The 24,626-nt window shown below is 45.6% G+C and overlaps 3 protein-coding genes across 28 annotated transcripts in view; 1 reads left to right on the plus strand and 2 right to left on the minus strand.

Moving 5' to 3' along the window:
• Nucleotides 1–24,626, minus strand: part of C19H19orf53 (chromosome 19 C19orf53 homolog) — a 542,027-nt gene that overhangs the window by 314,191 nt on the left and 203,210 nt on the right. The window lies entirely within an intron of this gene.
• YJU2B (YJU2 splicing factor homolog B) overlaps nt 1–24,626 on the minus strand; it is a 595,535-nt gene that overhangs the window by 298,507 nt on the left and 272,402 nt on the right. The window lies entirely within an intron of this gene.
• The window catches only part of CACNA1A (calcium voltage-gated channel subunit alpha1 A), a 307,593-nt gene that overhangs the window by 38,587 nt on the left and 244,380 nt on the right, over nt 1–24,626 (plus strand). For all 6 annotated transcript variants that reach the window (XM_050769983.1, XM_050769982.1, XM_050769981.1 and 3 more), the window contains exons 2-3: nt 12,529–12,635; nt 14,722–14,861. In XM_050769983.1, the coding sequence (XP_050625940.1) occupies nt 12,529–12,635; nt 14,722–14,861 (247 nt within the window). The remainder of the gene's footprint in view (nt 1–12,528; nt 12,636–14,721; nt 14,862–24,626) is intronic.

The following is a 24,626-nucleotide window of genomic DNA, read 5'->3' on the forward strand; positions in this document are numbered from 1 at the left end:
ACTGGAGGATTTTACTGACCACTGAACAGGAATGTCACTACTGCAGAGAAGAAAAGGACTCCCCGTTGGTAGAGTGAACATATAAAGGAAAGTGGTTGAAAATTGAATCAGGAGACAGAGACCTCACACCACTCAGAGGTCCCTAGAGAACTTTACTGACCTGGAAAAAAAGAGAAACAGGGAGAAAGTCTTCAGTTCTTGTTTGGAATCTGACTCCAAAGCATCCTTACTCCTCACTCTCTTCCCAGAACCCGAGAGTTTGAAAATTGATGAATACTTTTTGTTTAAAACTTGGCTTGTTGTTGCTGTTTTTTTTTTTTTCTTTCTGTTTTCATCAAGAGATCTTTATTTTACTTTTGTGTATTTGTGTTTTCCAGGAGTCACGTTAATTCTTCCATGTTTAAACTTTTTTGGCCCAGAGGAATTTATACATTTAAATTATGGATTTAATTTCAGAAGGTATACACACAGACGCACACACACACACACTCATCTCACTTTTTAAAAACTGGAAAATGTAGCCCTGTAAATCTCCAGAAAATATCTAATGTGGGCCGTGTACGGTGGCTCACGCCTGTAATCTCAGCACTTTGGGAGGCCGAGGTGGGTGGATCACCTGAGGTCAGGAGTTCGAGACCAGCCTGGCCAACGTGGTAAAAGCCTATCCTCACTAAAAATAAAAAAATTATCAGGGCGTGGTGGCAGGTGCCTGTAATCCCAACTACTCGGGAGGCTGAGACAGGAGAATCACTTGAACCCAGGAGGCAGAGGCTGCAGTAAGCCGAGATCACCCCACTGCACTCCAGCCTGGGCTACAGAGTGAGACTCTGTCTCCAAAAAAAAAAAAAAAAAAGGTCAGTGTGCATCCCCTCTGACACCCAGCAACTTCACATCTTGGAATTTATGCTGCAAGAAGATTATCACAAGTGCACAAGGATGTATGGTGAGATTATTATTATCATTTTGAAAGATAGGGTCTCACCGTGTCACCCAGGCTGGAGTGCAGTGAAGTGATCACAGCTCCCTGCAGCCTCGACCTCCTGGACTTGAGTGATCCTTGTGCCTCAGCCTCCCCAGTAGCTGGGATTATGGGTGTGAGCCACCATTCCTGGCATCCCCCTTTAAAAAAAAGTTTTAATTATGAAAAGAATATGGGCTCATTGTTTTGTGTGGCTTTTAAAACGTCTTAAAAATGTGTAGTGTGTCATTTAGAAGGTGAAAAGCTCTTACGCCATCCCACCTCCCAGAGATAACCTCTGCTAGCAGTTTCGTGTTTGTCTTTCAAATTTTTTTCCACACACATTCTTTGTACTGGCTGCTTCCCCTCCTGGGTTACTCTTCTCCCAGATAGAAACAGGGTTCATTCCCTTGCCTCCTTCAGCTTTTATTAAAACATTATCTTCTCTCTAGCTGGACGCAGTGGCTCACGCCCGTAATCCCAGTGTTTTGGGAGGTGGGGAGGCAGGAGGATCGCTTGAGCCCAGGAGTTTGAGACTAGCCTGGGCAACATAGCAAGACCCCAGCTCTATAAATAAATAAATAAATAAATAATATAAAATGGAAATTTAAAAGAGAGGGAGGGACTCTTGAAAACCATCCATATCATGCTTCTCTAAGTGGTTGAGGGCTCAGAGGAAAAAAATCAGCAATTTCATATCATGGAATTTGTTCTGCAGAAAAATTCTCACAAGTGCACGAGGATGTGTGGTCAGATGGTGATGATGATGATGATGATGATTATTATTATTATTGATGAAAGTAGTCGTAGTAGTAGCAGCAGCAGCAGTATTTTAAAAGACAGTCTCGGCTGGGCGTGGTGGCTCACACCTGTAATCCCAGCACTTTGGGAGGTTGAGGTGGGCAGATCACTTGAGGTCAGGAGTTCGAGACCAGTCTGGCCAACATGGTGAAACCCTAACTCCACTAAAAATGCAAAAATTAGCCAGGTGTGGTCTTTGGTGACTGTAATCCCAGCTACTAGGGAGGCTGAGGCACGAGAATAGCTTGAACCCAGGAAATGGAGGCTGCAGTGAGCCAAGATTGTGCCACTGCACTCCATGCACTCCAGCCTGGGTGCTGACCCAGGTTGGGTGCAAGACTCCGTAAAAAAAAAAAAAACAGAGCCTCACTCTGTCGCCCAGGGTAGAGTGCAATGAGTAAAGGCCCATGATGGGAACCCTGAGGAGAGAGTCAAAGGGAAAGAAAAAAAAAAAGCAAAACCAAAATGGGATTTTAAAAATAATCAGGAGCAATTCACATAACATAAAATTAACCATTTTAAAGTGAACAGCTCAGTGGCGTTTAGTGCACTCCAGCTGTTATGTAACCACCACCTCTGTCTAGCTCCAAACATTTTCACCACCCCTAAAGGAGACCTTGTACCCATTAAGCAGTCTCTCCCCTTCTCCCCTCCCTGCCACCTTCCTCCAGCCTCTGGCAACCACCCATCTGCATTCTGTCTCTATGGATTTACCTATTCTAGGTAGTCAACAGGATGAGATAGCCCAAAAGTCCATCCATGGATGAACAGATAAGCAAAGTGTGGTATATCTTCCTCAGATATTAGTCTGCCTTAAAAAGGAATGAAATACCAATCCTTTCTACAACACAGATGAACCTCAAAAATAGGATGTGGCCGGGCACGGTGGCTTACGCCTGTAATCCCAGCACTTCGGGAGGCTGGGGTGGGCGGATCGCTTGAGTCCAGGTATTCAAGACCACCCTGGCTAACATAGCAAAACCCCATCTCTACAAAAAAATTTGCAAAAAACTAGCCAGGTGTGATGACATGTCCCTGTAGTCCCAGCTATTCAGGAGACTGAAGCAAGAGGATCGAATAAGCCCAGGAGGCCGAGGCTACAGCGAGCCAATATCGTGGCACTGCACTCCAGCCTAGGCAACAGAGTGAGACCCTATCTCAAAAACAAAACAAAACAAAACAAAACAGAAAAGTTGATGCTGAGTGAAAGAAGCCAGACACAAAAGGCAACATCGTGTATAATTCCATTTACATGAAACGTCCAATGAAGATTTTTTTTGGCAACATGTATTTTGAGTCTAATATTCAGTGAGTGGACCACACACATCCGCTGCAGTATGTTCTTGGAAACATTTCAGATTTGAGAGAAGGTCTGTTCAGTTATGATGACGGTAGGTGTTGTCCCTTCCTTCCCTCCTTGAAGAAAAGAGATTAAGCCTGGGTGCGGTGGCTCACACCTGTAATCCCAGCACTTTGGGAGGCCGAGGTGGGTGGATCACTTGAGGTCAGGAGTTCAAGACTAGCCTGGCCAACATGGTGAAACCCTGTCTCTACCAAAAAATACAAAAAAATTAGCCAGATATGGTGCTGCACGCCTGTAATCCCAGCTACTCGGGAGGCTGAGGCAGGAGAATTGCTCGCACCCAGGAGGTGGAGGCTGCAGTCAACCGAGATCGCACTATTGCACTGTAGCCTGGACGGCAGAGCAAGACTCCGTCTCGAAAAGAAAAAAAAAGAAAAGAAAAGTAAAGAAACCAAAAGAAAAGGAAAGAAAAGAAAAGGAACCAAGACCTAGAAAGGCAAAAATAGGAAAAGTTATTTACTATTAGCAGCAATTGTCGTAAAATAATGAACATTTATTGCATGATTACAATGAGATGAATTGTATCCTGTTTTTATAAGCACATTAAGTTTTCTTTTTTTAAAAAAATGTATTTATTTATTTTAAGAGATAGGGTCTTGCTCTGTTGCCCAAACTGGAGTGCCATGGTCTGATCATAGCACAATGCAGCTTCAAACTCCTGGGTTCAAGCAATCTTCCTGCCTCAGTCTCTCGAGTAGCTAGGACTACAGGCATGTGCCAACATGCCTAGCTAGTTTTAGTATTTTTGTAGAGACAGGATCTTGCTGTGTTGCCCAGGCTGGCCTCAAACTCCTGACCTCAAGCAATCCTCTGCCTTGACCTCCCAAAGGGCTGAGATGATAGGCATCAGCCACTGCGTTTGGCCGACATTAAATTTTCTAGTCATCACAGGAACTAAAGTAAACAATATAAAACACTCATTTATTGAGCACTTACTATATGCAGGGCCCTGTAATAGATTACGGTGTGTGTCAACTCGTTCCATTCTCACACAACCTATGAGGTTGGTGCTATTTCCTACCTTTTACATATGAGGAAACTGAGGCTTAGAGAAGGAAACTGCCTTGCTCAAGGTCAAAGCCACGTCTGATCCCCAAATCCTTTCAACTCCTCTATGCTACTATTTTTTAATGCCGATATTGCCAGTGTTCTAAGCAGAAGCATGACTTAGCAGCCCTGAGTAGACTTCTCATTTCAGAACAAAGTGTTGGACATTCTTGGATAATATGAAAAAACAAATGACACACAAACCTATCTGATACTCAGTTTTTAATTTTCTCTTCATTTGATTCTCCTGATGACATGATTAATCTTTTTCGCCTATACCCTGTAAGTGAAATGTAGGTCTTTGCAGATGTCTCAGAGAGTGTTAATACTTGCTGCTGGGTTTGTTTTCTCTCCCTGGGGCTTCCCATCCCTGGGTGCAAGTGAAATTAAACTTGTGCCTCTTTGCCGCTGGCCGTGGTGCTGAAAACATCCCGGGCGGCGCTAGGATTGCCCTTGTTTGCACGCCATCCCTGCTAAGAGGCTTGGGCTGATCAACGAGAGGAGAGATCTTTTCCAGGCTTCGTTTTGGTTAGAACTGTGTGTCGAAGAGTTTGAAGCCCATGTCTGGGAACTGGAGACTGTTTGGATTATTGGAAGTTGAAATAGTCATTAATAATTCCTACTTGAGTTGGGCTTATGAGGGTGTGGACTAGCATGCAATGGTTGGCCTTTACTAAGTTGTGGCAGTTGGTTGGGACTTGGGTGAGGTGTAACCCATTTGGTCTAATCCGTATGGTTAGGGCCCCAGGTGCACTTGTATTTTATTTTTTTAAATAAAGGCAAAATCATTCATCTTTTAACCAGGGTAGCTCCTGAGTGGTCTTTGGGGACCACCAGCTTAAAAGTGTAGACTGTGGACTCATACCTGTAATCCCAGCACTTTGAAAGGCCAAGGTGAGAGGATTGCTTGAGCCCAGGAGTTCAAGACCGGCCTGGGCAACATGGTGAGACCCTCATCTCTACAAAAATGTTAAAAATTAGCTAGGTGTGTTGGCATGCACCTGTAGTCCCAGCTACTCAGGAGGCTGAAGTGGGTGGATCGCTTGAGCCTGGGAGATCAAGGCTACAATGAGTTGTGATCATGCCACTGCATTTCAACCTGGGCAATAGAGCAAGACCCTGACCAAAACAAACAAACAAAAAAAAAAGGCATAGACTGTGGAGTTGGGCAGACCTGGGTGTGAGCCCGAACTCTGCCAGTACCTCCTATGTGACCTTGAGCAATTTGTTTAATCTCTCTGAGCCTGGATTTTCTTATGTGGAAAATGGGGCTTACCACAGAACCCACCTTGTTGCAAGGAATTAACTGAAACAAGATGCTTACCATGGTATCTGCCCAAAGAAGCACTTGGAAACAAGGCAGCTGTAATTATGGTTGCTGTGCTTGTTAATGGCCCCATAATAGTTGATCATATTGCAGAGTGAAATTGGGGCATGTGTTTAGTGGACCAAGGAATATGTCTTAAACCCATATATCTAGGGTCCCGGTACCCCCTACTCTTTTCCTGGTGATTGTGATGAGCATGGAACTAACATGAAAATAAGGTCTGTTTGGATTCTTCCCACAAGCTCAATGACCTGGTTGACTGCTACAAGTATCTGTTTTCTTACAACCCACCCATCAGCAGCCCCCATAGTGGAAACAAGGTTACAAAGAGTTGACAAACCTGATTTGATTTTCACACCAACCACAGGAGGTTTGAAATGAGATGAGGGTGAAGGGCACCACGGAGGGCTGCAAGGATTACTTGGACACTGCAATGTCTTGCTAAGGGATGGGAGCCATCAGCCATGCCCACTTTGAGAATTTTCCTTGATGTCCTGAATCCCAAGAGCAAGGTCCTGTTCACAGATGCAAGCCCTCCTTCTTCCCTACGCAGAATCGCTTGGTCTTTTCCAGGGTCACATACCTCTCTCCCGGGCCTCTGCAGGTCCTGATCAATTTCGTTGTGTATCGAGCTCTGTATCTCCTCACCTGCCTGCAGGGCTGTCTGCTATCCTGACTTCCGAGAGCCATTTCGGGAGCCAGCTTTTCCTTCCATCAGGGATGCTTCTCTTCTTTCAGCCCCTGCCCCCCTTTGGCCTCCTAGGATAGCTGATTTTTCTGGATCCCGCTGACACAGGTGCTTTCTCTCTGAGCCAATCAGGAAGCAGAAAGGCTCAGCTCAGCTAACAGAGGCATTGCTCACCGCAGCTGTGAGTTAGAACTCAGGCTTTCTAAATCGGGAGGATCAGGCATGACTTGAGGTCGGGCTGAGAAAGCCTCGCCACCCCCTAACTCGACTACCCAGTGCAACCTTTGACTTCTGCCTAGGGCGAGGCATCTCTTACCACACCAAGAACTCGGCAGCCCATCTTTCTTTCATCTGGGCACGAAGTACATCATTGCATATTTCAGGGGGTTTCACTGTGTCCTTAACATGCTCATGGAGACTTGGCTTGAGATGAGGTCAGGGTTTATAGGCAGGAGGACCCATACCCCCTTTCTTCATTTCCTCCACCGGTGATTTTTGTTTTGTTTTGCTTTGTTTTTGAGACGGAGTCTCGTTCTGTTATCCAGGCTGGAGTGCAGTGGCGTGATCTCGGCTCACTGCAAACTCCACTTCCCGGGTTCAGGTGATTCTCCTGGCTCAGCCTCCCGAGTAGCTGAGATTACAGGCATCTCCCACTATGCCCAGCTAATTTTTGTATTTTTAGTAGAGGTGGGGTTTCACCATGTTGACCATGCTGGTCTCGAACTCCTGACCTCTGGCTGATCCGCCTGCCTCGGCCTCCCAAAGTACTGGGATTACAGGTGTGAGCCACCACGCCAGACCCTTCAACCGGTGTTTTTTGGAACATCTACTATATAGTGAATGCTCTCCTGGGCACAGAGAATGAAGCAATGAACAAAGTAGACAAAAAGTCCCCACGTGCATAGAGCGTGCAGTCTCGTGGGAGAGACAGGGAACAAGATAAAGAAGGGAAAAAATAGCAGATGCTTGTCTGGGGACGGGAAATAAAGAAAAAAAAAAGCAGGCAAAGGGGTTTGATGGATATGACCTTTGAGTAAAGGCCTAAAGGAAGTGAGGGAGGGAGTCATGTGGATGTCTGAGGAAAGAGTATTCCAGGAGAATGAACAGCAGGTGCAAAGGTCCCTGGGTAGAAATGTGCTTGGGGAGTTTGGGGAATAAAGGGGAGGCCGATGTTGCTGGAGCTGAGTGACTAAGGGAGAGAATAGAGGAGATGAGGGGAGGGAGGTAATGGGAGCAGGTCATGCACCTTGCTGGTGCTGGGAGGACTTTGTTTTTGCTTTTGAGTGAGATGGGATCCATGGGAAGGCTTTGAATACTTCCACATGCGTTAGGCTGAAATTTTCTTTTCTGCTTTTGTCTCATTCCAACATTGCTCTTATATCTTCAAAATCTTGGGTTTCTTCTTAGGCTCTTTACCCAAGTGGGAGCAGAAGGCTGGTACCCAGGGCTCTTCAGTTCTCCCCCTGGGGTCAGAATGTGGAGGAGAAAGCTTGGAGGAGAAAGAGGAACCCCCACCTCTTTCTGGATGACTCAAAACCGCAATTACCTGAGCTCCTCCTTCTACCCCTGAAATAGAGGCACTTAGCACTTCCTAAACTTCCCGGTGCACACAAATCCCCTGGCGATCTTTTTAAATGCAGATTCTGACTCAGCAGGTGGATGCGGGGCCTGAGGCTGCATTCCTAACAGGTGCTGGTTCTGGGACCACACTTTGAGTAGCAAGGGTCTAAGGTCTTTGTTGCAGATGTCCATCTGGGGCATGTCTGTGGACACTTGCTGGTGTGTGGGTGAGCAGAGGGAGAGGGGATGATGTTGGAGAAGCAGTGTGAGTATCTGTGTTTTACAAGAAGTAAGAAAATGAAGCAAGGTGGGAGATAAGAACCTCTTTCTTTTTGCCTATGTGCTAAGGTTTCATTGCCATACCCAGAGCGCCCTGGATCTGAAATCCAGGTGACACTGACTGGTTGAAACCCTGATGTTGCAGCCCATGAAAGTGCTGCGTGCTGCATGCTGCATGGCGGCCTTCTGGGACTCTTCCTGGAACCTTCAGTGCCGGAGCCGATCCAAAGGAAGTCACATCCCTGCCATTGAGGGGCAGGAGGCCAGGGAACCGGAGGAGTGGGATGGTAGAAGCGCGTGTAAGGAGACTGAGTTGGCAGGGAGAGGAAGCGAAGTCAGCTTCAAATCATAGTGAGAGGAGACCAGGGAAGGGCTTGGCGTTGCTGCTCTGTGTACAAATATTGTCTCTTATTTTCCGGGCTGCAGGGTGAGGCAGAGTGGAGTATTTGTGCAACACGGCCCAGCTTTGTTCTCTGGGCTCCTAATGCCTGTCAGCTCGGAGGCAGAAAGCCAATCAGAGATGATCGTCGGCAAGGCCAGCTTTTGTTGGCTCCCCAAATTGCCCTGAGTCTCAGATTTTGCTTTTCAGAGTGTGCGTGGAGCTCGCCTTCAGCTGCTTTCAGCTGGAGGCAGAAGCTGAAGCTGGTGACAAAAGGAGGCCTGGTTTTCCTGGCTTTCCGAGAGTTGACGGAGGGGGTTTCTGTTTCACACTCCGTTTTCCCACCTGGAAAGCGGGTTCCACTCTCCCTCCGGCCTGGAAGGGATGGTTGTATGGTGCTTCCAAAATGCCAAACCTAACTCCAGGGCAGAAGAGGAGACTGAAACCAATTAATTTTCCAAAGGATAGAGCTAGGAGGAGGGGAGAGGTTTAGCATGGTCAAGTTCCCCAAGATGCACTAATTGATCTCCCTACGGAACACGGGTTTTCAGTGCCCCCAGGGGACACTCAGCAATGTTTAGAGACCACTTGAGGTTGTCATCACTGGACAGGAGGGGATGCTACTGGCATCTAGCCCAGGGATACTGTTGAACGTACTGCAGTGTCCAGACAGCCCCACCAAGGAGAACGATCCACCCCTAAACCTAGTGCTGAGGTTGGGAAAACCTGCTCCAGAGTAACCAACACCCTATGGCTTTTCCACTCAAGCAGCCCCTTCTCCAATGCCTACACCTCCTTCTCAGAGATTGCCAGATCCATACGCCTGTTGGAGTGGCGCACTTCTGAGGGGTGTGGCAGGGGGACAGTGGATATTCCCATTCACCGGCTGATCAGCAGGTCAGGAGCTAATATGAAATGAACAGGATAGACCCTCCCTACCTGCCCTGCAGATCCTCTGGTGGGACACTAGGGAGGGAGGCCTCCTCGACCCAGATGACAGTTCCCAGGATGCAGGGGGGAGTTTACCTGTGCAAACTGGAGAGAATGCAAATGGGGCACATAGAGATATGGACGTGGACGACCCCTCGCCTGCCTCGGGTCTTGGAAGAGCAGATTCTCAGAGGTCTGCCCTGATTACTGTAATTTTTTTTTTAATTGAGGTAAAATTAATATAATACAATTAACCATTTTAAAGTGGCATTTAGAGCTGGGCACTGTGATTCATGCCTGTAATCCCAGCACTTTGGGAGGCTGAGGAAGGAAGGTTGCCCAGGAGTTCAAGACCACCCTGGGCAACAAAGTAAGACTCCATCTCTTAAAAAAAAAAAAATTAGATACACGCGGTGGCATGCACCTATAGTCCCAGCTACTCAGGAGGCTGAGGCAGGAGGATTGTTTGAGCCTAGGAATTCAAGGCTGCAGTGAGCTGTGATCATGCTACTGCACCCCAGCCTGGGTGACGGAGCAAAATCATGTTTCTTTAAAAAAATAAAAATAAACAAAAAAAGAAAGGAGAGGGGAGGGAGAGGCATTTGGTACATTCACAATGTTGTGTAACTATCACCTTCATCTAGTTCAAAAACATTAAGCAGTCACTCCCATTTCCCTTCCCATTCCCCAGGAACAGCAAATCTGCTGTCTGCCTCTGGATGTGCCTATTAGGGACATTTTATATACATGGAATCATACAATATGGGGTATTTTATGTCTGCTTCTTTCACTTGGCATAATGCTTTCGAGGTTCATTCCTCCTTTTTTTTTCTTTCTTTCTTTCTTTTTTTTTTCTTTGAGACAGAGCTTTGCTTTTGTTGTCCAGGCTGGAATGCAATGGCACAATCTCGGCTCACCACAACCTCCGCCTCCCGAGTTCAAGCGATCCTCCTGCCTCAGCCTGCTGAGTAGCTAGGATTACAGGCATGCGCCACCACGCTCAGCTAATTTTGTATTTTTTTCAGTAGAGACGGGGTTCCCCCATGTTGGTCAGGCTGGTCTTGAACTCCGAACCTCAGGTGATCCGCCTGCCTTGGCCTCCCAAAGTACTGGGATTACAGGTGTGAGCCACCATGCCCGGCCTACTTCATTCCTTTTTCTGGCTGAATACTCTTCACTTCTATGGGTAGACCACATTTGTTTATCCATTCATCCATTGATGAAATTTAGGTTGTTTCCGTCTTTCGGCTATTGTGAATAGTGCTGCTGTGAACATTTGTGTATGAGTGTTTGTTGGAGTACCTGTCTTACCATCCTTTCCTGTTTATACCTTGGAATGGAGTTACTGTGTCACATGGTAACTCTGTGTTTAACGTTTTGAGGAATCAACAACTGGTTTTCTATGGCAGTTGCACTGATGTTGTTTTGTTGTTGTTGTTGTTGTTGTTGTTGTTGTTTTGAGACAGGAACTCACTCCCATTGCCCAGGCTGGAGTGCAGTGGTGCAGTCACGGTTCACTGCAGCCTCAACCTCCTGGGGCTCAAGCAATCCTCTCTCCTCAGCCTCCCAAGTAGCTGGCACTACAGGCCTGCGTCACCATGCCCGGCTAATGTTTTATATTTTTTGTAGAGATAGAGTCTCACTTTATTGCCTAGGCTGGTCTCAGACTCCTGTGCTCAAGTAATCCTCCTACCTCAGCCTCCCAAAGTGCTGGGATTACAGGCGTGAGCCACAGCATCTGGCCAGCTACACCATTTTATATTCCCACCAGCACGAGGGTTTCAATTTCTTCACATCTTCACCAACACTTGTTTTCTGTTTGTTTTTAATTTTAGCTATCCTTGTGGGTGTGAAGCTGTATCCCATTGGGGTTTGATTTGCACTTCCCTGATCACTAATACCTTCATGTACTTATTGGCCATTTGACTGTCTTCTTTGGAGAAATATCTATTCCAGCCTCCTGTCCATTTTTCAGTTGGGTTATCTTGTTGTTGTTGTTGTAAATGTTCTTTATATATTCCTGGTACTAGACCCTTATCAGATACATGATTTGCAAATAGCTTCTCCCATTCTGTTACTTGTCTTTTAACTTTCTTGATAGTGTCCTCTGATGCACAAAAGGTTTAAATTTTGATGAAGCCCAGTGTATCTGTTTTTTCTTCTGTGGCTCATGCGTTAGGTGTCAAATCTGATCACAATGTTTTATTTATTTATTTATTTACTTATTTATTATTTTATTTATTTTTGAGATGGAGTCTTGCTCTGTTGCCCAGGCTGGACTGCAGTGGCTTGATCTCGGCTCACTGCAACCTCCACCTCCCATGTTCAAGCGATTCTCCTGCCCCGGCCTCCCAAGTAGCTGGGACTACAGGTGTGTGCCACCACGCCTGGCTAATTTTTGTATTTTTGGTAGAGACAGGGTTTCACCATGTTGGCCAGGCTGGTCTTGAAGTCCTGATCTCAAGTGATCCACCCACCTCAGCCTATATTTGTCTATTTTTAATTTATCTTTTTTTTTTTTTTTTTTTTTTTTTTTTTGAGACAGAGCCTCCTTCTGCCACCCAGGCTGGTGTGCAGCAGTACAGTCATTGCTCGCTGCAGCCTCCACCTCCTCGGCTGAAGCAATTTTCTCGCTTCAGCCTCCCAAGTAGCTGGGACCACAGGTGCCGGCCATCATGCTGGGCTCTGCCACTATGTTTGAAATTGCAGCCCTGACCCTTTCCACTGTCTATAGCCTTCACCATCTTACTACATAACACAGAATATATGATGTACTATATAACATGGTACATGCAGTTGACTGTATAACGTAGTATACATGATGTAGTTATCTCAATTATTTGCTCCTCCTCTAGGAAGCAGGAGGAAGCTTCTCCTCTTGTCTGCTTTGCTCTCAGCTGTGTCCCTAGCCCAGAACAGAGTCTGGCACGCAGGAGGTACTGAATGAATATGTGTTCAATGAATATTGCTGGTGAGATAGAAGGTGAATATCCACATTTCCCTTTAGAACTCACCTGCTCTGGGTTTGAGATCTGCAGGGATCTACTCCAGAGAGGAGAAAGAATAATTCCACCTGTACTGATGAGTTGGGAGGATCTGGAGGGCTTGAGATCTTTCTATTGGGGTCACTGGGCGTGGGTGCCCCTCCAAACACCCTTCTTTTCTTTAAACAAGATTTTTCCTTAATTCCCCAATACTCCCTTTGAATATATGATTTTAGCCACCATCATAGCGAATTGCATCGTCCTCGCACTGGAGCAGCATCTGCCTGATGATGACAAGACCCCGATGTCTGAACGGCTGGTGAGTGGTGTCTTTTCTCGGGGGCTTCTCCTTGGCTTTAGCAGGACTTTGATTTTTGGGGGAGTGGAGCAGGGCACACAGGAGGCTCACAGTCCTGGAGCCCAGAGCCAAATCATGGGAAACCTAAATTTTTTTTTTTTTTTTTTTTCTTGAAACAGAATCTCGCTCTGTCACCCAGGCTGGAGTGCAGTGGTTTAATCATAGCTCACTGCAGCCTCCACCTCCTGGGCTCAAGCCATCCTCCCACTGCAGCCTTCTGAGTAGCAGGGACTACAGGTGCCACCATGCCCAGCTAATTTTCTTATTTTTGTCTTTTTTGTAGAGATGGGGGTCTCACTAGGTTGCTTAGGCTGGTCTCAAACTGCCTACTTTGGCATATGACATAATTTCAGGCAGTATACTCAAATGAACATTGTTAATGTTAATAATTATGTCTTGACCAGGCACGGTAGCTCACGCCTGTAATCCAGTACTTTGGGAGGCCAAGACAGGTAGATCACTTGAGGTCAGGAGTTCGAGACCAGCCTGACCAACATGGTAAGAGCCCGTCTCTACTTAAAAAGAAAAATGCAAAATTAGCTGGATATGGTGGCGCACACCTGTCATCCCAGCTACTTGGGAGGCTGAGGCAGGAGAATCGCTTGAACGTGGGAGGCGGAGGTTACAGTGAGCCAAGATCACATCATCGCACTCCAGTCTGGGCAACAGGAGTGAAACTGTGACTCGGGGGAAAAAAAAGAAAGAAAGAAAGAAAAAAGAATATTACAAAGGATATAGATGAAGCGATGCATAGGGTGAGATACAGGAGAAGGGTGTGGCTGGCAGTTTCCAGGTAGCTTCAGGAGGGGAACTGGCATGAAGACCAAGGCATGATTCGAGGGTTAGGACTTTCAGCCCCACCCCCCAACCTCTGGAAGGGCAGAGGAGCTGAAAATCAAGTTGATCACCAATGAATGATTTAAATCCAACCCTCTAATCATGCCTTGGTTTTCCCGGTGACCAGCCCCCATCCTGAAGCTACCTAGAAGCTGCCAGCCGTCAGTCAGTCCTTAGCCTATAAAAAGACATCCCTTTGGAGATCCCAAGGATTTTAGGAGTTGTACGCCAGGAAACAATGTCAAAGACCCAACATACATTTCACAAGGTCACAGTCTTCTAAAAACTATAACTAGCCTAGCAAACCTATGATGTCTAGACCTTTGCATTTTCACTTAAAGTAATGCTAAATAAAAAGAGTCCGTTGAAAGACTGGTAAGCAAATAGACGTACCAGTGGCAAGCTGATGTGGAAAAAAAATCATTCAGGCAGAATGAAATGATTGAAGCTTGAGAAACATTGTTGTAACAGATGGGAAGACGTTCACATAGGGGCTCTGATGGAGAAGAGCTTATAGCTTAATTTCAAATATGATAGATTATCAGCTGGAAGCCAGAAGCAGCTGGAGGTTCTGCAGAGGAACTAGAGGTGAGGATACTGGCCACTTATCAGCCAGTACAGAACTCCTATTCCAAACCTTTAACAATCTACCAGCTGAGAACCATCCTAAGGAGTCAGATTTAGGAGTGAGGTCAATGCACAAGCTCCAGCCTCAAATGCCTTGAACGCTGCGTGTGACAAGTAAATCCTCTAAACCAATGCTTTCCATTAGAACTTTCTGCAGTCACAGAAATGATCTCCATCTGCCCTGTCCAGTAGGATCGTCACTTGAAATGTAGCCAGTGTGACTGCAGAACTGCGTTTTTTAATTTTATTGCATTTAAATTAATTTTAATTGAAATAGCCACATGTGGCCTGTGACTGTCGTATTGAATAAAGCAGGTGCAAACAAGCAATTCTGTTTGGCCAAGTGATATGTGACGTTGGCCCAAAAGGATTGAAGGAGGAAGTTGCCTTCTCTGAGCATTGGCTTTGCTTGCAAAAGGCTTTGGACAAGAGAACTCTGCAAGAGGCAGTGAGGGGTGGTGAGTGCAGGAGGGTCGAGGGAAGTGAGACGGTGGTGGATACTGATTTCTAGATGGGCTGGTTCCCTGGTCTTGCCAACATCTGCCCAGCCCAAGACGCTGAACTTGCGTTCTCTCCCTTCCAGGATGACACAGAACCATACTTCATTGGAATTTTTTGTTTCGAGGCTGGAATTAAAATCATTGCCCTTGGGTTTGCCTTCCACAAAGGCTCCTACTTGAGGAATGGCTGGAACGTCATGGACTTTGTGGTGGTGCTAACGGGGTAAGTGGCACGTGCTATACTCTTTGGATTTAACTAGCTGAAGGATTACGAGGCTTTTGGTTGGTGTGGTTTGCGCCGGGCTCAGGAAGGCTGAACCCTTGTGTTCTCCCTCCCCTCATTATGCACCTGCCTCCTTTCTGCCAACACCCCACATCCATATCTCAGCTGTATATTACAGCAGATGCTTTCTGTTACAATTAAAATAATAGCTCATTATCGTTGGCTGCTTCCAGAGTGCTTTATGCGCATTCTCTAATTTAATCCTTGCAACAACCCACTGAATTAGGAAATATTAATATTCCCATCTGACCACTGAGGAATCGGAAACTCAGAGCGTAACTTGCTTAAGGCCACCAAGCAAGTAAGTGATGAAACTGGGATATGAACAGAAGATTATGCATTCCAGAACTCAAGGTTTTAAGTGTTGTACGTGCATGGATCTCTTGATTTGCTTGAGGATATCTTGCTTTTATTTCAACTTGGTGAATGTGTTTTGAGAATGTCTGGGTGCAAGGGATTGTGATTATGACAAAGGAGAAAAGCAAGCTAAATAAGGTGCAGTCACTGTCTTCAAGGAGTTTTCAGATCCATATATGATGAACTGTGGTTGAAATGTGTGTATGCTTTCCTTGAAGCACCCTGTATGAGGTAGCACTTGCTGGTATAACAAAAAATAATGACAACACAGCAGAAGTTTATTTGTCACTCATAGAAAATTCAAAAGTGAGCTGGGTGTGGTGGTGCATGACTGTAATCTCAGCACTTTGGGAGGCTGAGATGGGAGGATCACTTGAGCTCAGGAGTTCAAGACCAGCCTGGGCAACATAGTGAGACCCCCCCCCCCACCGTCACTAAAACATAAAATAAAAAAAAAATTAGCCAGGCATGGTGGTACATGCCTGGGAGAATTGCTTGACCCCAGGAGTTGGAGGGAGCAGTGAGCTATGATCATACCACCACACTCTAGCCTGGGCAACAGAGCAAGACCCCATCTCAAAAAAAAAGTCCAAAATAATTGTTCCTAGTTGGCAAGTTCATCTGCTCCAATGACTGATGGACCCTAACCCTTGCCGTATTGTGGATCTTCATTGTCAGCCCACAGCATCCAATAACTCCATGCTTGTCTGTATCAAACCAGGAAGGAGAAATGAGCATAGAAGGTGATACTTGGGAAGGTTTATGAGTTTAGAAGGGGTGTGACCCATACCTGTTTCATTCATATCCTGTTGGCTAGAACTGGGTCACATGACCACACATCACTGCAAGGGAAGCTGGGAAGTATCAGATTGTGCTTAGAAGAAAAGGGAAATGGATTTGGAGAATTACCCACTAGTCTGTCAGGGACCTTAAAGACTTTTATTAGATTCCAGTAGGGACTTTACTATCTGTTACCAGTGGCTGGTTCCTCCACTTCCCACTCTCTGCTCTCCTCTGAGCTAAGTCTGGGCTCTTCTATTCCAGGATCCTTCTTCACTGGGACACCTTTTTCATAGTAATCATTTACAGGATCGTAGCTCTCCATGTTTTGTTGCTGCTCCATGTTCTGTCTCTCTTGGTGGATGTGATGGGTTGCAGCACCCACGCTGTGCTGGCTGGACTCTCAGAATGCAGATTTGTTTCAGAGCAATGTTGCCTCTCACAGAAGGAACTGTGGCCTATTGGGCTGTTTCTGTAGAGGCCTTCAGATGTCAGTGGTCTGTTGTAAGGACTCTGGGCTAGCTCTCATGGGCTTGGTGGTCACAGAGGGATCTTTGTTGGTTGTGCTCACAGTTCAGTGACTTGGGACCTTGATGGGTTCCAAGGACATATTATGGTGCTGGGCACTTTTCTCTTACCCTACTAGGAAGCTCACCTGGAAACAGCCTAGTGGCTAACTTTTTTGTTGTTTACAAAATGTAAACCTGGGCAGGGTGGCTCATGCCTGCATCCCAGCACATTGGGAGGCCAAGGTGGCAGGATTGCTTGAGCCCAGGAGTTTGAGACCAGCCTGGGCAACATAGCAAGACTGCATCTCCACAAAATAAAAATTAAAAATGTGTAAAGCTGGGTACAACGGCACATGCCTATAGCCCCAATTACTCAGGAGGCTGAAGAGGGAGGATTGCTTGAGCCTAACTAGTTTGAGACCAGCTTGGGCAAGCTAGCAAGATCCCATGCAAAAATAAGTACAGAATAATAGAGCAAACACCTGTGTATACATTCATTTATTCAATGACTATTTATTGAACACTTCTATGTGCCAGGTCCTGTTCTAGGCTCTGGGACACAGCAGTAAACGAAATAGAAAAATCCCCTGTTCTCATGGAGCTGCGAGTCTACTGATGGGGATGGACACAATTGATGGATGAATCAAGTGTGTCAGATGGCGGTGAGGGGTACAGAGGAAATATAAAGCAGGGGAGGGATGGGATGTGTGGCAGGCAGGGGTGAGGGGTGCTGGAAGCCAGGGAAGGCTTCACTGGGAATGTGACATCTGAATGAAAACCTAAGGGGAGGTGAGTGAGTGAGCCATGAGGAGAGCTGGAACAGAGTGTCAGGCAAAGGGAACAGCCAGTGCAAAGGCTCTGAGGCTGGACTGTATCTGATGTGTTTGGTCAACAGTAAGAAGGCTCATGTGGCTAGAGAAGGTGACCAGAAGAATAGGGAGAACTGAGGATAGAGAAGTAATGGAGTAACCTGCCATCAAAACAAAACCTTTCTCTCTTTTTTTTTTTTTTTGACAGAGTCTCCCTCTGTCTCCCAGGCTGGAGTGCGGTGGTGCGATCTCGGCTCACTGCAGCCTCTGCCTCCCAGGTTCAAGTGATTCTCCTGCCTCAGCCTCCCAAGTAGCTTGAATTACAGGCGTGTACCACAACACCTAGCTAATTTTTGTATTTTTAGTAGAGACGGGTTTACACCATGTTGGCCAGGCTGGTCTCGAACTCCTGACCTCAAGTGACCCACCTGGCTCAGCCTCCCAAAATGCTGGGATTACAGGCATAAGCCACTGTACCCAGCAAAACAAAACCTTTCTAACCTTTCTAATCCCTGTTTTCTCCCTCCCTAGACCCATTCCTTTCTCTCCCCCATCTGGGGCACTTTCCTGAATTTTATGTTTATTATTTCCATTTATGTATTTACACTTTGGCTGCCTAAGTATATAAGAAATAGATGCTACCTATTTTTACACTTAAAAATGTTTTTTAAATAGCATCAGAGTGAGAACAGTTTACACTTTGACTACATACGTAGATAAGAAATATGTGGGCTGGGAATGGTGGCTCACACCTGTAATCCTAGCAATTTTGGAGGCAAAGATGGAAGGATTACTTGAGGCCAGAAGTTTGAGACCAGCCTGGCCAATGTAGTGAAACCCCGTCTCTACAAAATGAAATAAAATGTAATAAGATAATCAGCTGGCCATGGTGGTGTGCTCCTGTAGTCCCAGCTACTCAGGAGGCCAAGGTGGGAGGATCACTTGAGCCCAGAAGGTTGTCATTGTAGTGAGCTATGACTACACTCCAGCTTGGGCAACAGAGCAAGACTCTGTCCCTAAAAAATAATGTTTTGTTTTTGTTTGAAATAAAGGCCAGGTGTGGTGGCTCACACTTGTAATCCTAGCACTTTGAGAGGCCAAGGCGGGAAGACTGCTTGAGTCCAGGAGTTTAAGACCAGCCTGGGCAACATGGTGAAACCCCATGTATACAAAAAATGCAAAAACAAGCATGCATGATGATGCATGCCTGTAGTCCCAGCTACTCAGAAGGCTGAGGTGGGAGGATCACCTGAGCCCAGGAGGTCAAGGCTGCAGTGAGCTGTGATTGCACCACTACACTCCAGCCTGGGTGACAGAGTGAGACCTTGTCTCAAAAAATAAAGAAATAAAAATTTAAAAAAGAAAAGAAAGAAAAAAAAAGAAATACATGGTACTGTTTTTCAAACTTCACATTTCTCTAACCTGACTTTTGTGTTTGACATGAGATAAATCTGATTAACGAGAATAGTTTTCATGCATCCATTTTCACGACTGCGTAGTATTCTGCGGTAGGAGTATGCTGCCGTTGTATTTATTTATTTGGATTGTTTCCAGCTTTGGGCAATTTTGGAGCAAAGTGTCCCTGCTTTCTCCCGAGTGAGTTTCTCTAGGGTACACACCCAGGAGTGGAACTGCTGAGTTGTATACTGTGTGCATCCTCAGCCCCAGTAGGTATTGCCAAATTACTCTGCAAAGTGGTTGCGCCAATTCAGGCTCCCTGGGGGCTGGCTTCTGCTGGCTGGGGCTGGCTTGACCTTGCTGACAGGAAGGAGCCTTTAAAAAATCCCTTAAAAATCCCTGTGTGGTGTTTTTTTTTGTTTTACTTTTATTTTAAGTTTAGGGGTACAAGTGCAGATCTGTTACATGGGTAAACTTGTATCATGGGGGTTTGTTGTACGGGTTATTTCATCACCCAGGTATTAAGCCTAGTACCCATTAGTTATTTTTCTTGATCCTATCTCTCCTCCCACCCTCCAAAAGGCCCCAGTGCGTGTTGTTCGCCTCTGTGTGTCCGTGTGTTACCATCATTTAGCTCCCACTTAGAACACGCAATATTTGGTTTTCTGTTCCTGCATTAGTTTGCTAAGGATAATGACCTCCAGCTCCATCCATGTCCCTGCAAAGGGCATGATCTTGTTCTTTTTTATGGCTGCATAGTATTCCACGGTGTATATGTACCATATTTTCTTTATCCAGTCTATCATTGATGGGCTTTTGCAACCCTGTTTTTTGTTTTTCATAATAACGTGGTTATGGAAATACTTAGGGAAACTCATATACTACTGAGTGGTGTGATGGTTAATATTGAGTGTCAACTTTATCAGCTCGAAGGATGCAAAGTATTGTTCCTGGATGTGTCTGTGAGGGTGTTGCCCAAGGAGATTAACATTTGAGTCAGTGGACTGGGAGAGGCAGACCCACCCTCAATCTGTGTGGGCACCATCTAATGAGCTGCCAGTGCAGCCAGAATAAAAGCAGGCAGAAGAAGTTGGAAAGAGCAGACTTGCTGAGTCTTCTGGCCTTCATCTTTGTCCTGTGCTGGATGCTTCCTGCCCTCTAAAATCAGACTCCAAGTTCTTCAGCTTTTGGACTCATGGACTTACACCAGCGGTTAGCCAGGAGCTCTCGGGCCTTTGGCCACAGACTGAAGGCTGCACTGTCAGCTTCCTACTTTTGAGATTTGAGGACTCGGACGGATTCACCACTGGCTTCCTTGCTCTTCAGCCTGCAGATGGGCTATTGTGGGACTTTACCTTGTGATTGTGTGAGTCAGTGCTCCTTAATAAGCTCCCTTTCGTATATACATCTATCCTATTAGTTTTGTCCCACTAAAGAACCCTGACTAATACAGGTACCTAGTGGGTCTGAATAAGTGATCATTAAACTGAAGGCAGTCATTCAATAGGTCACTTTGTCACTTGTAAGTGTTCGTATCCACCTGCTTACAACAAGGTGGCCTTTCTTCAACTTTCCTGTCATCTGATGAAGGAGATTCTAGATTCATTCCTCTACACGAGAAATTCTTCATCTAGAACAGATAGATCCTAAGGGTGAGAGCTCATCGTTGGGATGAATGAATCTGCTGAAATTTTATGCAAGAAAAAAGTTGTGTATATGTATATTTTTTTCTGGTCTGTAGTTTGTTTTTTTTGAGATGGAGTCTTGCTCTGTCGCCCAGGCTGGAGTGCAGTGGCCGGATCTCAGCTCACTGCAAGCTCTGCCTCCCGGGTTTATGCCATTCTCCTGCCTCAGCCTCCCGAGTAGCTGGGACTACAGGCACCGGCCACTTCGCCCGGCTAGTTTTTTGTATTTTTTAGTAGAGACGGGGTTTCACTGTGTTAGCCAGGATGGTCTCGATCTCCTGACCTCATGATCCGCCCATCTCGGCCTCCCAAAGTGTTGGGATTACAGGCTTGAGCCACCGCGCCTGGCCAATCTGGTCTGTAGTTTTAATTAGATTCTCAGGGAATCCTGACCCTATCATGAAGAGCTTCTCTTCTAGGTTGGGTTCCTTTCGCATCCCCTTCTCCGTTCTTTTTGTATTCATCATGCATTTCTTTCACTTGCTTTTCTTGCTCTTATTTCTCTGGTAGTCAATTATCCTTCTTGTCTGGTGGTTCTGTCTCATTCAAATTAGGCGCATTGCTTAAATTTTATTACTCCAAATTCCAAGGTGCTGTTTAGTGTCCTTTTGTGTTGTAAGCTAGGAACAGGGAGGGGAAAGTAAAACGTTCTGCATGAGCTGGGTGCAGTGGCAAGCACCTGGAATTCCAGCTTTTGGAAGCTGAGGTGGGAGGATTCCCTGAGCCTAGGGGTTTAAGGCCAGTCTGGGCAACAAAGTGAGATTTTGTCTAAAAGAAAAAAAAAATTTAGGCTGGGCGCTGTGGCTCATGCCTGTAATCCCAGCACTTTGGGAGGCAGAGGCGGGCAGATTGCTTGAGGTCAGGAGTTCGAGACAAGCCTGGCCAACATGGTGAAACCCCATCTCTACTAAAAATACAAAAAAAAAAAAAAAAAATTAGCCTGGCATGGTGGTGTGGTGTGCACTGGTAATTCTAGTTATTTGGGAGGCTGAGGCAGCAGAATCACTTGAATCCAGGAGGCAGAGGTTGCAGTGAGCTGAGATGGTGACACTGCACTCCATCCTGGACGACAGAGTGAGACTCTCTCAAAAAAGAAAAAAGGAAAAAGAAATAAAAAATACACACACACACACACACATCCTGCAGACCTAGCATTCTGCCAATGTCAATGGTGAAGGAACACAGTAGACACTTAATTCTGTGTTTCAGAGAGGAGGGGACTCAAATATACTAATTTGACATTGAGACAGTGATGAGTTTAATGAGCACAATGAGTAATTTCTTTTTTTTTTTTTTTTTGTTTGAGACAGAGTGTAGTGGTGGTATCTCGGTTCACCCTCCTGGGTTCCAGCAGTTCCCTTGCCTCAGCCTCCCGAGAGCTGGGATTACAAGCACATGCTGCCATGCCCGGCTAATTTTTGTATTTTTAGTAGAGATGGGGTTTCACTATATTGGCCAGACTGGTCTCGAACTCTGGACCTCAGGTGATCTGCCCACCTTGGCCTCCCAGAGCGCTGGGATTACAGGTGTGAGCCACCGTGCCCAGCCTAATGAGTACTTTCTGATTAACCTGTTGTCCTCTCAGATTCCTGAAGCAAACCACAGCGTTAAAACATCATTCATTTTTTGTGAACTACCAAGGTGTTTGCCTTCTTCTTGGGTGAAGTTTGGTGGAAAAGATCTTACTCCAGATATCTGTTTGTTCTTTGTAGCTCAGAGCCTCAGAGAAATCCTAACTTTGTAATTTTGTCAAACCTTTGTAAGGCATATTTTTATTGTATTTGTGTTCTGATCATGAAACTGAAAATGTGTAAGAGGAAGATTTCAGAAGCTTGGCTGTATGTCTGAGATGATAGTTCTTTTACTGTCATTCTCAAATATATGTAAATATTGAAGAGCTCAAATAACACAAATTATGCATGTTAAGAAAAGAGACTGTGAACCTCACCAGAGAAGGGGTGAGCACAATTTTTTTTCTTTTTTTTATTCACAGGGTTAGCACTGTACCTGGCACATAATAAATTCTCAGTAAAATAAATGGTTGTTAAGCTGGAAAAGGGTAACACTTCTGATGAGTGTCCTGGGAAATTTACTAAGCTGTTTAGAAGATGGGACCAACACACTGATAGAGATAGTCAGATAGTCCAGAATTCTGTGGCAGATGCCCTGAACATCAGATGAGATATAAGACAGAGAAGCTCGGGTCTTTGCCAGCTCTGACATTTTGTGACTCTGTGAAAACGAAGGTTCCTTTTTAGAAGGGACTATATACTGCCTCAGGCTTTGGGCCATTTTGTTGAAGATCAGAGGCAAGGAAAAGATGGAACTACACAGGGACCAGCAGGGAAAGATGTTTTTGGTCTTGTAGCATCATTGAATTTTTTTTTTTTTTTTTTTTTTTTGTGTTGGAGTTTTGCTCTTATTGTCCAGGCTGGAGTGCAATGGCATAATCTTGGCTCGCTGCAACCTCCGCCTCCCAGGTTCAAGCGATTCTCCTGCCTCAGCCTTCCGAGCAGCTGGGATTACAGGCATGCACCACCAAGCCCGGCTAATTTTTTGTATTTTTAGTAGAGACGGGGTTTCTGCATGTTGATCAGGCTGGTCTCAAACTCCTGATTTCAAGTGATCCGCCCACCTGTCTCCTAAAGTGCTGGGATTGCAAGCATGAGCCACCGCACCCGGCCACGTCATTGAATTTTAAGGCTCCGTGGACTCTGGCAGGTCCATCCCTTCTATTTTACTCACAAAGAAGTGAAGTAGTTTGTCCAAAGTCACACAGAGATGGTGGCAAGAGATCTTCTAGAATAAGAAGGTATCTTCATGTCACGGAGCCAGGAACCCTGACTTTGTGGGCAATGGGAGTGGTATAAATGTTTAATATCACCCCTCAGGTTCTGCCAGTAGAGCCCAGCTCTCTCTTCCTTCCTCTTGCCTCCTGACTAGCCTGTGGTCTCTTTTCAGAGAATAAGAAAGGGATTCCCAGAGAATAATCCTAGTTCCCTTGCTTTTCATTATATAGTTGAGGAAACCAAGTCTCTCAGAGAGGTCAGTGTCTTGACCATACACCTCTCACGTCCTCTCTCCTTTTTGATTAATTGAATAAATACATGTAGTTGCTGCTTACCTCCTTTCTTTCTTCACCGCTACCCCATGCAACTGCTCTGAGTTGCCATCACATGTAAACAGCATTCCAACAACAACAACAAAACACAACCAGCATTCTAACTCATGAGACCAACAACAGTTCCTATAAATACCAGCAGCCTTTTATTTTAATGTCTCTCTGCAGTAATTTCTCCCCTCCATGGATCAGTCATCCTTGGTACCAAAAGGATTCCCCACTGTGACACAAATGCTTTTTGTCATTCTCAGTGAGTTATACCATTGAGAGAGCATCGATCTTTTTATTGTTCAAGGCATTTGGTTGTCATGATATTTGCTGGACGATGTTTCACCAGGAACCACATCACTTCCTAGCAGCAGGAGCTATTTTCTTCCATCTTCTAACAACACCAGCAGTGACAGTGATAATAACGATGTTAGCTGCCATGGTTGTTATTCTTATCATTTATTGAGTACTTACTATGTGCCAGGGACTACATTAAGAGTTTTATGTGCATTATCACAGTTAGCCTCACTAGCCTTTGTACAGATGAATCTGAGGCTCAGAGAGGTTAAGCTGCTCGCAAGGGAGTCACACAGCTGGTACGGGGTGGATCAGGATCTCAGCCTGTCTCTAGGACATGTCTCTAAACCTAGAATAACACTGGGTCTGTGTTAAGTTCAGCAAAGAGCTATATTCAACCCAGTGTCCTTAGGAATGTAATGCCTGTTATTAACAACAGTGGCAACTCTGATAAGCTGAAACTTACAAGGTGCTTACAATATGACATACTATATTTTATATACATACATAGGCACCCTCCTATAATCTCAGCACTTTAGGAGGCCAAGTCAGGAGGATCACTTGAGCCCAGGAGTTTGAGACCAGTCTGGGCAGCATAGCAAGATCCTGTCTTTGTAAAAAGTTTATTTTTTAAGTTGGCCAGGTATGTTGGTACATGCCTATAGTCCCAGCTAATGAGGAGGCTGAGGCAGGAGGATTGCTTGAGCCCAGGAATTTGAGGCTGCAGTGAACTATGATCACACCACTGTACTCCAGCCTGG

This window comes from Macaca thibetana, chromosome 19 (genome assembly GCF_024542745.1).
Source record: "Macaca thibetana thibetana isolate TM-01 chromosome 19, ASM2454274v1, whole genome shotgun sequence".
NCBI classification, from domain to species: domain Eukaryota; kingdom Metazoa; phylum Chordata; class Mammalia; order Primates; family Cercopithecidae; genus Macaca; species Macaca thibetana.